The 15,293-nt window shown below is 38.1% G+C and overlaps 1 protein-coding gene across 1 annotated transcript; it reads right to left on the bottom strand.

Moving 5' to 3' along the window:
• Nucleotides 1-8,517: 8,517 nt before the first annotated feature.
• Nucleotides 8,518-13,852, bottom strand: fpr1 (formyl peptide receptor 1). The gene is made up of 2 exons (XM_036593573.1): nt 13,714-13,852; nt 8,518-10,918 (listed from the first exon to the last, which is right to left on the bottom strand). Exon 2 carries the CDS (start codon nt 10,904-10,906, stop codon nt 9,734-9,736), a length of 1,173 nt encoding a protein of 390 aa, XP_036449466.1. The 5' UTR covers nt 10,907-10,918; nt 13,714-13,852; the 3' UTR covers nt 8,518-9,733.
• Nucleotides 13,853-15,293: the final 1,441 nt, after the last annotated feature.

The following is a 15,293-nucleotide window of genomic DNA, read 5'->3' as shown; positions in this document are numbered from 1 at the left end:
GTCATAATATTTCAAGAACGAAGTCGTAGTATTACAAAATTAAAGTAGGATATCACCAGGAAAAGTTGCAATATTGTAGCCAAAGGGTTTGCAAAAGGAAGGTAGTAACTTCCTCCTGTTAAAATAAGGGACTTTGAGGAGTTGGTAGAGTTATACTTTCATATCAATTTCACCAATAAAGAAATACTCAGTCTCCCAGTCTCTCCAGGCAAATCAGCTCCAGCCCAGCTCCAGCCCAGCTCCAGTGTGCTTGTCTTCTAATTGAAATATAGTCTTTCTGCTGGTTAAGGTAGGCTCTGAGTTAAGACTTTCTCTAGCTTAGACTCTGTTAGTTACAAGGCTGCCTTGTAGAACCTAGTGCTTAATTGTAACTACTAGCTTCAGGTGTAGTTTCGGGTTAGCTAAAGGTGTGAATTGTAGGGGCCGGACTATCAGTCACAAGGCTGATAAATTGAGGAGGTGTTCCCCGGAAGAATCAGTGTGCTTGTCTTCTAATTGAAATATAGTCTTTCTGCTGGTTAAGGTAGGCTCTGAGTTAAGACTTTCCCTAGCTTAGACTCTGTTAGTTACAAGGCTGCCTTGTAGAACCTAGTGCTTAATTGTAACTACTAGCTTCAGGTGTAGTTTCGGGTTAGCTAAAGGTGTGAATTGTAGGGGCCGGACTATCAGTCACTCGAGAGAGGCCACTCAGGTGCTAGTGCAGTCTTTTGTCATCTCAAGGCTTGACTACTGCAACTCGCTCTTGGCTGGTCTTCCGATGCAGGCCATCAGGCCTCTGCAACTCATCCAGAATGCAGCAGCAAGACTCATCTTCAATCTCCCAAAGTTCAGCCACGTCACCCCACTGCTGCGCTCCCTTCACTGGCTTCCTGTAGCTGCACGCATCAGATTTAAAACCCTTATGCTTGCCTACAAGGCCAAAAATGGACCAGCCCCTCCCTACTTGATGGCAATGGTCAAATCTCGAACTGTACCACGAGCCCTTCGAGCTTCGAGTACAGCTCGGCTTGACCCGCCATCCTTCAAGGCGCGTGGAAGGCAAGCAACTAGACTGTTCTCTGTGCTGGCACCCAGGTGGTGGAACGAACTCCCACTGGCTGTCCGTACAGCAGAGTCTCTCGCTGTCTTCAAACGCAGACTGAAGACACACCTGTTTATTCAGCACTTAAATGAGCACTAAATTAAGTATTGATTGTAATGTATTGTACAGCACTTATGTATTTTATCGTATTGCACTGTTCTGTGTTTAACTCTGTCCCTTTTTCACTAGGTGTCAATGACCTTCTGATTCTACCAGTATCTGAGCTTAGGACTGACTTTCTCTCTAACCTATCGGTAGCTAGCGAAGATTCTTTCTCTGGATAGACAAAGCACTTTTTGTAAGTCGCTCTGGATAAGAGCGTCTGCTAAATGATGTAAATGTAAATGTAAATGTAAATGTAAGCCTGTTATTAGTATAAGAAACGTCTGTGCAAGAAACTGTGTTTATTTAGAATAAAGAACCAGATGGACTCGGAAGAAATTGTCTGGGTTGTTGAAGGAGAACTCACAGGCAGTGGGCATCTACAAAGCTAACTACCGGCCATGCCATTCGAAGAGGGCGTGTAGTTTCACAGGAGAATGTTAATCAAAATGATCAATCCTGAAGGAACAGAAATCCAGCACGGTCGGTACCTTTGTTGTCACCAGTACGGCAACCGAGACCCCAACGTGTTATGGCAGCTCCCCTACAAATAGCCTACTGTATCCTCGAAATATCGAGTTAATTCTTGCAACTTTATGACTTTATTCTCGAAATATTACGACTTTGTTCTCTAAATGTCATACCATACGACTTTTTAATCTCGTAGTAATATGACTTTATTCTTGAGGTCTATTCTTTTTTTTCTTTTACAGTGGCCCTAAAATGCCCTCGTACAGAGTCACACCATTAAGACAATGAAAATGAAAATGTCAAAAGCTTTTTGCTTTTCCACATAAATTTTTTTCAGCCATTATACACAGAAATGCAAAAGAAAATTCATGTTTTGCATTTGAATTTGAATAGTGGAATATGCAGAGATTGTATCTTAAAGTCTGAATGATAGGTATTCAACAATTTGTTTCTACACATTATACACATAAGAAAAAAGTGCTGAAAATAGGGAAAGACTGTGAACTATGTGGTACTGAATTTAGACCGTTAAACTGTTTTTCATCATTTTTGTGTTCAAGATTGTTTGGCTGGGCCTGATATCATGGCTTGATGACGCACTAGTGCCATACTTAGCATGAGCCCTCCCCTAACAATATGACATTATAAAAGACTACAGCGCATTAAGCTAACACTTGACCGTTGTAAATGGCGGGAGGGGCCATGTGGCGGAAATGACGCAATCGCAGTGCCTCTGTTCCCAGACACTGGCCTCACACACTGTCATGGCGCGTATGCGTGCACCTGCTTCATTCAAAATGAATGATTTTGAAGGTAGGTTTACTGAGCAGGTTTGCCTCTAGAGGCCCTCGTGTGATACATCTATCATAATATATAACAGAGAAAACTGCAGCAACGAAAGTGCTAAATTTTCCGCTTCAGGTTTGCACGTCGTCTGCGGAGTCTTGCACAACTCTCTGCTGCACAGGTATAACTCAGCCTTTAGCGTCAGTGGTTCTCCAGCTTGCGTGGCTGAAACTAACTGTTGTATAATTATTGATAGCCTAACTTTATTCAGCTAGATTAGACTAGTCACTAATACCTGTTGCTAACTTGCATAAATACCATTCGTTTGCAGACGGAGAGGAACGAGGTTGATTCCTGACAGTTAGGTCAGGGTCCTCTGGCTCTGAACTGGATTCTGGCTCTGGTGGCTCAGACATGTATGGCGGTACAGTCCAAAAAAGCTGCTAGACGGAGCAAATTCTGTGTGTTTGTCTCAGCTGAATCGCTGCTAGTGGCTTCATTTCAATCCAATAGAGTCTTCGCTGCCTACCCCAGCGAGCTAACAGATATGTTAACATTAGCATGAAGCTGAAGTCAGCTTTCTATTCGCCAACTTTCAGTTGGAATTTTCCCATTCCACCTTAAATGGTGCAGCAGTTATGTTCTGGTGAATAAGAAGTTGAAATCTTGAGACCTTTCCTATGATCGGGCGTGGTTTCAGCACGTCCAGAGGACACGCCCTCAGCATTTCAGAGCTGAAAATACTCCTTATTTTTTCAGGATTTTGAAACCTAAATTTATATACTTGGTAATTTTTTTAATCATTCAAATTTGGCTGTTTGGTTAATAACACATTTTCTGTGGTGTGACAAACTCAGAACACATGTTTATTACTGCTTTACATGAATTTTCAATGATGCAGTTGTAAATAATGCAGTTGTAAATGCACAGCTCAGTTAGCATTTTCAGATTTGCTTTGAATAAAATAGTAAAATAGAAGTTTTCTTTGGGAACTGCTTTGCCTTACAGCGCCCTGTATGTACTTCTCCATCATGAATGTGTTTAAAAAATTATGTTAAGACCACAAGCTTTTCTCAAAACTACTTTAAAACAATGTCATTAAACACTTCTGGTTCCTATCATCACAACTATAAACAATTTCTCTACATGGGAACTTTTCACAACAGACCACCCTGAATGACTTTGTTTACATCTTAATGATCAAATCTTTTTTTTTTTACATTGTGTGAACATTTCATGATGACCTTTAACAATAACATTCAGTACAATTTTGCTAAATGTTCTTCTGTCGTGAAACATTTAGCAGTTTATCCTACTGCTGTCTGACTCTTCATTTTGGATTGCACTGCTTTTATAATACTCTAATGCTTTCTATGTGGCTTTTTTGGGGTAAGATTTGTTTCTTTCTAAAACTCTGTGCTCAGCACTCTGCACTCTTGTTTTGTGCTTTGTGCATTCCTGTGGTGCAAAAAAAATACATAACCTTGAAAAACCACACTCAAAAGAAAACACTGTTGGTTACTTTTGGTCTAAAAGAAAATCCTAAAGCCTCAAAGTGAGAGTTGCAAGCAGCAAAGCAGAACAGAATGAAATTAAAGCAAAAATTAGAAGCTACATGTGAATGGCTAAAGTGGGACAGAGTAAAAAGTAGAGCCCTTTATTTAAGCAATAGAACATGAGAGGGAGTGTGTTGTGTTGCTTTTATACAACAGTTAAATAAATAAAGTAAGAAATAAATAAACTGGGCCGTGATTGCGGCATTTAATATGTTTTAATGTTCGCAATTCCTTCTGCCAAATTATAGTTCCTTAACAAGCAGCTTGTTGCTACGTCAGAGTAACGAACTCCGCTCACTCGCTGCACAGTCTGCTGTAAGCCTCGCCTTTTGAAGACTGAGCCACAAAACTGTCGCAAAATCAAGTTTAGCTCAGTTTTGTCAATTTTTGCCAGATCAATATTAATGTTGTTTTGTTCCAGCCAGTCTGTAAAGCATCTTACAGCCCATTCAGTTTGGCGAATGGTATTAGGTTAATTTCTGGCTGATTCCAGGTTGTTTAGCTGTTCTTCTGTTACAGCTGCCGACTGAAAAGCTTGCTCAGTGGTGGTCTCATCTTCAGAGTATGACCAAATCGGCTGTCAGTCAAATGTGATCTTAAAAGTGTCCATTTTCTGTTTGTTCGCAAAGTAAAAAGTAAAAACATTCAAAAACCTGTGATGTTATGGCGAAATACCAGCACAGTTAGAACACTTTTCAACCAACTAGCTTGCGTGGCCGGAACTAACTGTTGTATAACACAAAATACATGAGAGGTAAAAATATTATCACTTTAAAACACTTAGAGTACAGGTCTCTCAAAACATCACCCAAGTACACGAATAAATCTAACTAATTACTAGGGTAGGGCAGGTGTTATGATAATAAGGTATACCATATTTAAAATGATGATGGTATTTCAAAATGATTTTGTGTCAAAATGGCCAAATATACACATTGGTGTGGGAGGTTCACCAATGGGTAGTGGTAAAAGAAAACAGAGAAAATTACAACCAGGAAAAACTAAGCATGACAGTGGCTCACTGACAGCTAATGCTGTGTTCACATGTCAGTGGTAGATGGATAACAACAAACCATTGTTCCATTGTTTTCAAAGGAGCCGCAATGGAAAATACTTCCACTGCTAGCAACAATGTTCGCAGACTGTGGTGGTAAGCAGAACATTCTGTCGAGTTCAGTTTTCCCAAATTTTGAGGTTGGAGGGGTGCAGAGGTGAAATAAACCAGATGTTGACTTTTTTAGCAGCCATAGATGCTGAATGTCTCATTGTTGAATTCCAGATGAACTTAGTATTGTTCAACTCAAAATAAAAGAGTACAGAGCATTGTGCTTCATTTCTCACCTTAAATAAACAATTTACACTTTTAAAGCTCTCCTCTGATAACCATCCATTTTCGCCAGTAATGCTGTCACCATGTCAGCGGTCAATCACGAACCACTATGATGGGTGAAACAGCAGTGTTTTCAATGAAAAAATGGAAACCATAGAACATGTTCAAGTTCAGCTTTCACTCTAACACCAGTCACTTTTCTCAGATATCTTCTAAATGGGTGTCATTTAGCCTCAGTTAGCTGGAAAAAGCCTGTGTTACGGTGTGTGTGACTCATTTGGCCTGCTAACTAAGCTATTATTAGTTTAGCCAAAATGCTCCAGTGCCAAAGCTCACAGAATAGGTTTGATATTGGCTTTCTGTCACTCCAACATCAGTTACTTGACTTTTGCTCTCTCAGACTTTAGTTTTTATTATCTACACTTCTTTCAGCAGAAAATTTCAGTTTTACAAGAGGTTCATAAAATTACATAAAATGTCACACAGTTATTTTCACTGGAAGTATGATTTACTAGAATAAAAAGTGGGTGAGGAAACACGCAAGTTAAAATGTACCGAAAGAGGCTTTGACATCAGTTTGTATCCTTTCATGTAGCCGGTGGTTAGCCAGATGTGAAAAGATGGTTAATGATGCATCATGTTTTTACACCATAAGTATTCTGACATAGTCCATTTAATGTTATTAGTGATTTTTTTTTTTACATTTCCAAAGTACAAGAAAACATATGCAAAGCAAGACATTTACAAATGCTGTAATGAAAATGGATGGTTACATATATTAAACAAAAATAATAGGCTGGCAAGACAGGCAAGAAATATACAGCATTACTATGAGATACGTGGTACAACACAGTCTGAACAGGCTAAATTCAGCAAATGACTCCACTTACTATATAGGTGCACTTTGTAGGTCTACAATTACAGACTGTAGTCCATCTGTTTCTCTGCATACTTTGTTAGCCCCCCTTTTAACCTGTTCTTCAGTGGTCAGGACCCCCATGGACCCTCACAGAGCAGGTACTATTTGGGTGGTGGATCATTCTCAGCACTGCTGTAACACTGACGTGGCGGTGGTGTGTTAGTGTGTGTTGTGCTGGTACAAGTGGATCAGACACAGCAGTGCTGCACTACAAAGTGCACCTATATAGTAAATGGAGCTGATAAAATGGGCAATGAGCGTTTAAACAAGGAGGTGGTCATGATCAGTGTATATAACATACTACATTATATATAATATAATCTCCAATAATAAAACCTATATGGTTCATCACACACACAAAAATAATACAGTTCTGGTTTAAACAGTTGCTTGTAATTTCCAGCATCACTGCTACACGTCCAATGATAAAAGGTTCCTGAATGGTTCTTGGATCTTGGATGTACAGTTCTAGAAAAAAATCTTTAAGTGGTACAGAACCTTCACGTTATGTCGAGGTTCTTCAAAACTTTGAATGGATAGTTCTTTAGAATTCATTCTCTAGATTTGTGAATGTAAACGAAGAGCTGTAAATCTTTACATTTTTTAAACCGTTACAAGGTTCTGCATCTTCTCTTTTTAAAACATGGTTCTCCACATAATGTAATGTAGTTCTTCAAAATATCGAATAGGCGGTTCTGTAGAGAATCATTTTTGTAAAAAAAGTGTAAATGTGAAAGACTTTTTTTTAAAGCCTAAAGAACCTTAGAACAGGGTTCTTTAGGGAATCAAATGTTTCCTTGTAATTTTCACCATCACTACTACATTCTGAAAGATTAAGATTCATAAATGGTTCTTGTTGTCTAGTTTTTTAAAATGTACTCAATTAGTTCTTTTAAAAACATCATTGAAATGTTCTTTAGTGGTTTATCTATGCATCATTCCAAAGAATGCTTTTTAAATATTATTTTAAAAGTATATCAGCTTTAAAACAAATGTCTGCCTACCCTTGATGCATGAATCCTTTTTTATTTCTACCACAAGGACTCATCCAGCAGGGAAAATGCACAGCCTAATAGCTCGGCTGTGTTGACAGCTAGTGCAGAAAGATGAAATCCTCTTGGCTAAACATGTAGTGACAAAAGAAAAAAAGGCTGAGTCTGCCTACTCATCTCTTTCGAAGAAATCTGATATCTGCACTCTTAAAAATAAAGGTTCCAAGGAAGTGTCTTAGTGTGATGCCATAAAAGGACCACTTTTGGTTCCCTAAAAAAAGTCATTTGTGTTAACAAGGGTTATGAATGTGGAGCTTAAAGAACCTCTAAATAATGTCAAGTTTTGAGGAAGAACCCTTAAATTGGTACAGAACGTTCATTAAACGTGAGAATGTGCGTATCATTGCTGTCGGAACAAAACCATGTATCTCCAAAATGCTATCTTTACATGTGAAAGAAAAGAAGTTCTTAAGTTTGAATGGAAATCCATGTAGAAAGTATTTATTCCAAGTAATTTTGAACCATTTCTATTTGTCCATTCTTCATGAAACCATGACATATATATATATATATATATATATATATATATATATTTAGATGTTAGAACTGCTCTTAACCATGCATATGTAGAAGCCCCTAGTGTTAGAAAACTGTACTTGCAGGTGAACTGATTATGATAAATGCAGACTCCAATTATTATCAACTATTTCAGTGTAACTTATGAATGACTGACGATTATTGTGCTCATCTGTCATAGAAAAAAATGTCAGTTCAATCAAAAAACTGTACTTAATGTCATAACAAGAAGTCAAATAAATGCAAGCCTTCGCCTCAGATGCTCCACCCACATGCAGACAGCAAGTCTGATATTTATTGAACCCTAAAATGATCACAACAATTGGGATTTTGTCAGTACTACACTGAAGGGATATCCACATGTCTGTGCATTCAGAGGGTTTTATCGGCCCAATGGGTAGCACGATTATTTTGCAACTCATCTGATTCTTTCCTGTCAATATAGGCGGATCTTGGCCATGATAAGCAACATAATGCCGATATTCTTACAACACTGAACAAATTTGGCTTCTTAATTTGGGCTTTTAATCCATAACTGCTTAATTTCCGAAATTCAGAGTTAATTGTTAAGTGTTATCAACACTAGTAGGAGTGAAATTTGAAATGTGAAAAACATTCAAAATTAAATTTTTATTTGTAGGAATAATGTTTAAGCATGTGAAAACTCAATTAGCATAGTAAGAATTATGGCAAGCCATTTTAGCTTTTAATCCTTTTTTTCTTGATATCAGGAATTCGATTTACACACGTGAAAATTTAATTTCCAAAATTCTAAATTTTATTTTCACTAGTGGTAAGTCATGAGTTTCCCCATTCATTTTACTGGGGAAAACAGTTGTACTAGTAATAATTAACATTTCATTGGTGGAAATTTCATTTTCAAATATGGAAATGTAATTTTTGATAACAAGAATTAAATTTTAACTAGTAAAAATACAAACTACAAATTTTTACTTGTGAAAATTTGATTTTTACTAGTAATAATGTACATTTTTACTAATACAAAATACAGTTATACTAGTTTATATTGAATTATTACATGTAAAAATTCTATTTTTATTAGTAAGAATTCAATTCTTGATATCAAACTGAATTTTCACTAGTGAAAATTTAATTTTTGATATCAAGAATTTAATTCTACTAATTGATATCAAGAATTAAATTTCTACATGTGAAAATGAAACTGTCACTAGTAAAAAATGATTTCCCCCATTGAAAAGAATGGGGAAACTCATGAATTATCACTAGTAAAATCAAATTTTGACTATTAAGAATTAAATTTTTGCTATAAACATGTTTGATAAATATGAATAGGCTTGTACATAGTGGTGATTCCTACACACAGACGTTCTACAGAACATGTTGTATGCATGCTTTAATGAATGATGTTCTTTAGGGAACTAAAAGTGTTTTTTCTGTGGCGTCACTCAAAGAATCCTTTGTGTTATTTTTTTAAGACTGTGAAAAAATGACCAGACACGAAAAAAAAACAAAAAAACATTCTAGATTTGTGGTACATTTAGTCAACATGTGTTATATTTATTATAAATGCTGCTCACCAAACCAGAATGTGAGACATTCCAACACTTTGGATATTTGCAACTAACAGTGCCACTTTTCAACAGCCCTGTTCTTTATACATCCTTCATATGTATTACACCTCTCATGCATATTATACCTCTTGTGCTCCATTATGAGGATCCAGTCATGTTTCTTCATTTTCCAGTTATACCTTCATCTTCTTTGACTTTAGAAGCAGTCACCAAGCAGTGTCTTTGTGCCACTGCCCAAATAAAACTGTACCTCAGATATTTGGTACAAGGCACGGCTTATCCAGGAGGTTACTTATGATGGTGAATTACACAAACCAAACAGCCCTATAGTACGTCCTCGCCTATAAGATGGCATTTGCATCAGTCTTTACACCTCGGCATCGGAAAGAGATTTACTCCCTTGTTCCTTGCCGCGGCTGGCGTTAAAGGAGTTTGTGCAGGTGTTGGTGCGAGACACCTCCTCGGTGAAAGCCGTCTCCAGAACCTTCAGGACCGACTTGCGCACCTTGTCTTTAAAATCCTGACCGATGAACACATACAAGAGCGGGTTCAGGCAGCTGTTGAGGAAAGCCAAGCTGGTGGCTATGGGAATGCCAATGGTGGTGACATGCTCCAGGGTGGGGCTGTATTTAGATGCCATGTGGTTAGCCATCTCGATCAGCACCAGGATGTGGTACGGAGCCCAACACAGGAAGAAGGCGGTGATCACGGCGGCGATAATCTTAAATGGGCGCCCAGTGCGGCCAGACATGGAACGGTTTCTTTTGAGCCGATGGACGATGACCGCATAGCAGGAGACGATGATGGAAAAAGGCACAACGAACCCCAGCAAGAATCGCGTGATGATCATGGCGCGGTGTCGTAGAAGGCGGAGGTTCACCACCTCTACTGAATCGTAGTCATCGGAGAAGGCGAAGTTGTTGAAGCAGTTGATCACCTTCTCGTTGTCGTAGTCCGGCGCAGTGTCCCTGAAGACGAAGTAGGGTGAACTCAAGATCAGAGCAAACACCCAGACACCGAAGCTCAGCACAGATGCTCGACCAACGCTGCGATGGTTCTGTGCCCATATGGGGCGCACCACAGATATGCAACGGTCCACGCTGATCACCACAAGGATGTACACACTCGCGAACATGTTGAGGAAGCTGAGGGTGCTGTTGAGTTTGCACATGAAGCGGCCAAAAGGCCAGTGGAAGCCCATGGCGGTGTAGGCCACGCTTAGAGGCAGGAAGGCGGTGAACAGGAAGTCTGCCACGGCCAGGTTAAGGAACCAGACTGTGTTCACCGTCTTTTTCATCCTGAATCCAGACACCCAGATCACAATGCCGTTCCCAACGACCCCGAGCACAAAGGCTAGGCAGTAGACTATGAGTGACATGATGTTGAGGGACTGCCTGAGCTCTGCATGGACATCGTCATCGTAGTCATCATAATATTCTTCCTCTGACCAGTTACTGGCAGATGAGTTGTGATAAAGAGACATCTCTGTCCTGTTGCCCAGATACGATGTCATGGGAGTGTGTGCAGAAATCTCTGTCATTGTACCTCAAACCTAGTATAGAAGAGAAATAATATGCAGAAGTTACTGTAACTTGATAATACAGATTTGATCAAGGCATCACAGTGTCAAGCAAACTCACTTAGTACAGTTACGTCATGGACTTCTTCATGTCAAAGTCATAGCACATCTTATTTTTCCATATGCTAATCACACTGTTTTACTTCAGGATAATTTTTAAAGAAAGTTCCTTTCAAAAAAACATCAAAAATTCATGGTGCAGCCTTAAATATATTGCATGAAGAACTTAATAACACAGGTTTCATACACTCTCAGAAATAAGGGTATGAAAATGTCACTTTTCAATGGGGTGGTACATCTCAGTACCTTCAGTCAGAGAATTTAATTGTACCATAATCAACTGAAATTATATTTACAAAGTTGTGTCGACTCCACGCACCCCGTCTCGTCTGCAGGCTTTTTATTTTACTGTTCTGTTTTAAAACATTAGGTTATGAAAAGGTACAAATACGTGTTTTTCACCTGGAAAAACTTATTTAAGCTACACAATTGGGCCTGAAGACCACTACGGTGCCTTTGAGGGAACATTTACATTGTTTGTACCTTGATGAACGAAAAATATACCTGCATAAAACCTTTATTTCTAACAGTGTAGAAATGTAGAAACACTACATAAAACTAGCCTAAAACCTAAAGTTCTAACCTAAACCATACATTTGAGACAAAATATACACAAATCTTCCAATAAATGAACCTATTTTTGGAATTTATTAACATATTAGCAGTTGATTTAAAGTGAAATGTTATTCTTAATGTTGTATTTATACCCAATTAATATTTCAGGTCAGTTCAGTGATTCTGGCAGTGGCTAAACTCTAGATTCACGGTACAATTTAGAACCAAATGGGGAAATTCTTAGACGTTTGTTATGCTAAAAAGTAACTGAAGCACAGTTTTGAGATGCTCCATGTTGACATGAGTTCACTTGACATTTTTGCTTTGTTTATTTTCCCATGGAAACCCTGGATAACTTGGAGTAGAATGACCCTCTTTGGATTTTTTTAGTGATAGACAGTAAGCAATGTGCATGTCTGTTTATCTGCCCTGTGATGGACTGGCGACCTGTCAAGTTTGTTTCCTGCCTTCCACCCAAAGAGCACTGGGATAGGCTCCTGCAGCCCCTGCAACCCAGGAGGATAAGTAGCTTAGATGACGAATGAGTGAGTAGACAGTAAGTAAATATACTTCAACACGCTATTCTACTGTTGTCCACTAGAGGTCACAGGTGTAGCACCACAAGCTCAAACACTCAAGGGTTGAGCAATAATGCATAAGGTCTCCTTGACACAGACCTAAATCATAGTGAGTTTTCTGAAACTCATAGGCATTTGGATTTCCCCTTAAATGCCTACCGCAGCGTGGGTGGGACTCATACGTCCAAACAGATTTTAAAGATAATGGAAAAATCACATTGCGGCCTTTATTAAATGTATTTGGTTACTGTATTCAACATATTTGGTGTCATTTGGTTTGCTTCTCAACCTATTACATCAGATATGTATGTTCTTTGTTGTACATTTGATTAAAAGATTAAATGTTTTTTACAGAACAAACAAACAAAAACAAAACATATTTCCCAAATAATAATAATAATAATAATAATAATAACAAGTGGTATTTGTCACCAAGTAAAGCATATATAAAAGCCTCAGTCATATGAAAATGCTCACTCTATGTTGACGTACAAAAGTTTGCACTCATTTCCCACATTTACAATTTTATATACAGTAATAAATTATGCAATGTGGATTTAACTGTTCCAAACCGTTCACCAAAAATATTTTTTATGATTTATTCAATATTTCAGGAATTCTGTGAACAATGTTAATTAATAATTAATAATATATTATGTTATTATCTATTTACCATTTAGCTGCCTCCAGATTTTATCAGTTTTGATGAATGGATGATCATTTTATTATAACTTCAAAGCTTAACAGTCATTTTAGAATTTTATTAATTATTTTGCTTTTTGAAAATGAACGGACCAAAAGAATAACTTGGAAATAAGTCTGGTTCCATTGACTTACATTAAAAGTAAAGCCTGTTTTTTCCTTCTCCTGTAAAGTTATCATTTTTGAGATATGAGGTTTTGCTCCAACAGCAGCGAAATAGAACCATGTATGACACATTCTCCACCAGTTTCATGATGCAAAGAACCCTTTAGTTATGCAAAGGGTTCTTTGTGTGTTCATGGTTCTATATAGAACTATTTTCTATACTAAAGAGCCCTTGAAGAACCATCTTTAAGTGTGTATAGAAATATGTTCAAAAAGATTCTATATAGAAATATATAGTGCATTTTGCATCACTCTAAAGAACCATTTCACCATACAAAGAACCATTTAAGTAAGCAAATGGTTCTAAATAGACCTCATGGTTCTAAATAGAACCATTAGCTAGCTTTACTAAAGCACCCTGGAAGAACCATCTTTTTAAGTGTGTACTCCTCCTTTGAAGCCTGTGAAACTGAACAGGACTAACATATTGGCATCATTTCAATTTTTCTCAGCAAAATAGATGTTATATTTTTGAGAGAAACGTTGGTTCCAAACTTTTGAACTGTACTGTATGAACGACTCATATAACAGCTACGTTTGCGAATCTAATCTTATCAAATAGCTGGGGATGAAACAGAAAAGTGTCTTGCTAAAACGTGCAACTTTTACTAGCAGGCAACATTTGATCCGTTAGACGTCAATAACACAACACAGCGCTTTCCTCCGTTCAGTCACAGGACAGAAGTGATGACAGAAGTCTAATCTTACCGTTACAGTCTTCAGTTTTAGGTCTAATAAATCCTCAGAACTCCTGCACAGATGTCCAGCTCAAGACTCTGAAGAACTACGCCTCATTCAGCACAGCGCTCTCAAAGAGGGGTGCATTTTAAAGGTAATGTGCTGAACACAGAGGAGCGCAGCGAACTACATCCTCGCTCTTTCTCTCTGCGGCGCTCCAAACGTTAGATGGTTTTTCCTTACTGAACTTCACCGAGTCTCCACGCGTGTGTGACGTCACGAGCGGGCCAACCAATCAGTTCGCGTATCTTCGCATACTTAATTAGGCAACGGTTTTGTTTTTTTTTTACTTTTTTGCTTCACTTTGTTTTCGCAAATGGTTTGTGTTCCCTCGCAAAAAAAAGTTCCCACACAAATGCTTCCCTTTGCAAAATATATGATAGTCAGACAGCAAGCAGACGTAGGACCAGAGGTGCCCAACGACATTGCTTACATTAGAGCTTTGTTTTTAGCATAGCTAACATTAAAAGCAGTTTCCCCAGTTTCGTCAGTCTATTCTGAGTTTATTCAGCAGTTGTTCTCTGCAGTCTCTGTAAATGTAGCTTTTACTGTACGAGGACACTCGTTCTTAAAAAAGCATTTCAGTTTGCGCTAATAGCATAATCATGTTTTGTTTTGAGAAGCGACATTATGTCTTTATATTTCAATCAACGTAAAATTCCACGAGCTGCTCCATGTCTGAGCTTAAGCAAAGCACAGCTTTTGCAAGTGATTGCAAACCGTTTGCATTGTAATGCAAAACATTTGTGAGGGAATGCATTTTATTTGCAAGGGAACGCAAAACATTTGCGAGGGAATGCAATGTCATCAACTTACCATAGTCCCTCAGGGGCTCCGTAATTCTGAGCTTCTCTAGAAAAGAGCATGTCACTTTAAACCACTCTTTGTTTACATCTTAACCATTTAATTATGAAAAATCAGTGTAATTTCTTTTCATATACCCTGCGGTTGGTACACTTACTCCATATAAGGTAATCTATCACCACCACATTTGCACCATCTTTGCACCTTGGCTGGTTTTCAGGAAACTGCCATGTGAAGTGGTGGCATGTTTATGAACCTTACAGGCACAATGAATGGCAGCGTGTGAGTTTCCTTCTTCTGGGCATTCTTGGTGAAAGGAGACAGGAAAGGGCATGCAAAGGTCTTTATCAGACATACAATCTTGTTGTGGTTGCTCTAACTGGATTTTTATGCCATATCCTAAATGTCCTGTAAAAGATCTTGCATAAATATTTTGAGTTTTTTTTTTTTTAATTTTAACATTAATTCAACTTCAACTGAATCAGAAAGCAGAAGGTTTTTTTGTTTTTCCAAGAACATGAAAGAGAACCTTTGAGAGGAACCAAGGCTCAAAAGGAGAAGTCATTACTTTCTGGTAACAGCAGACTGTAGAATACAGCAGGGTATTGTAAAATTAAATACAGTCTAAATCTAGATAAATTCTAGCTGCTTATCTACAATCAGTCGTTTTCAGTCAAATAACGGTCAAAGGGGCATTTTGGCCTAAAACTAGCGTTAGTGTTATTTGTTGTGTTATGTAGCGTTCT

Source organism: Colossoma macropomum, unplaced genomic scaffold (genome assembly GCF_904425465.1).
Source record: "Colossoma macropomum unplaced genomic scaffold, Colossoma_macropomum, whole genome shotgun sequence".
NCBI lineage: Eukaryota > Metazoa > Chordata > Actinopteri > Characiformes > Serrasalmidae > Colossoma > Colossoma macropomum.
Note: the sequence above shows the minus strand (reverse complement) of the source record. Positions and strands in the feature narration are given on the sequence as shown.

Bases quoted from the DNA above. Each gene is read 5' to 3' on its own strand.
- fpr1 (XM_036593573.1), bottom strand. From the start codon at position 10,906: ATGACAGAGATTTCTGCACACACTCCCATGACATCGTATCTGGGCAAC.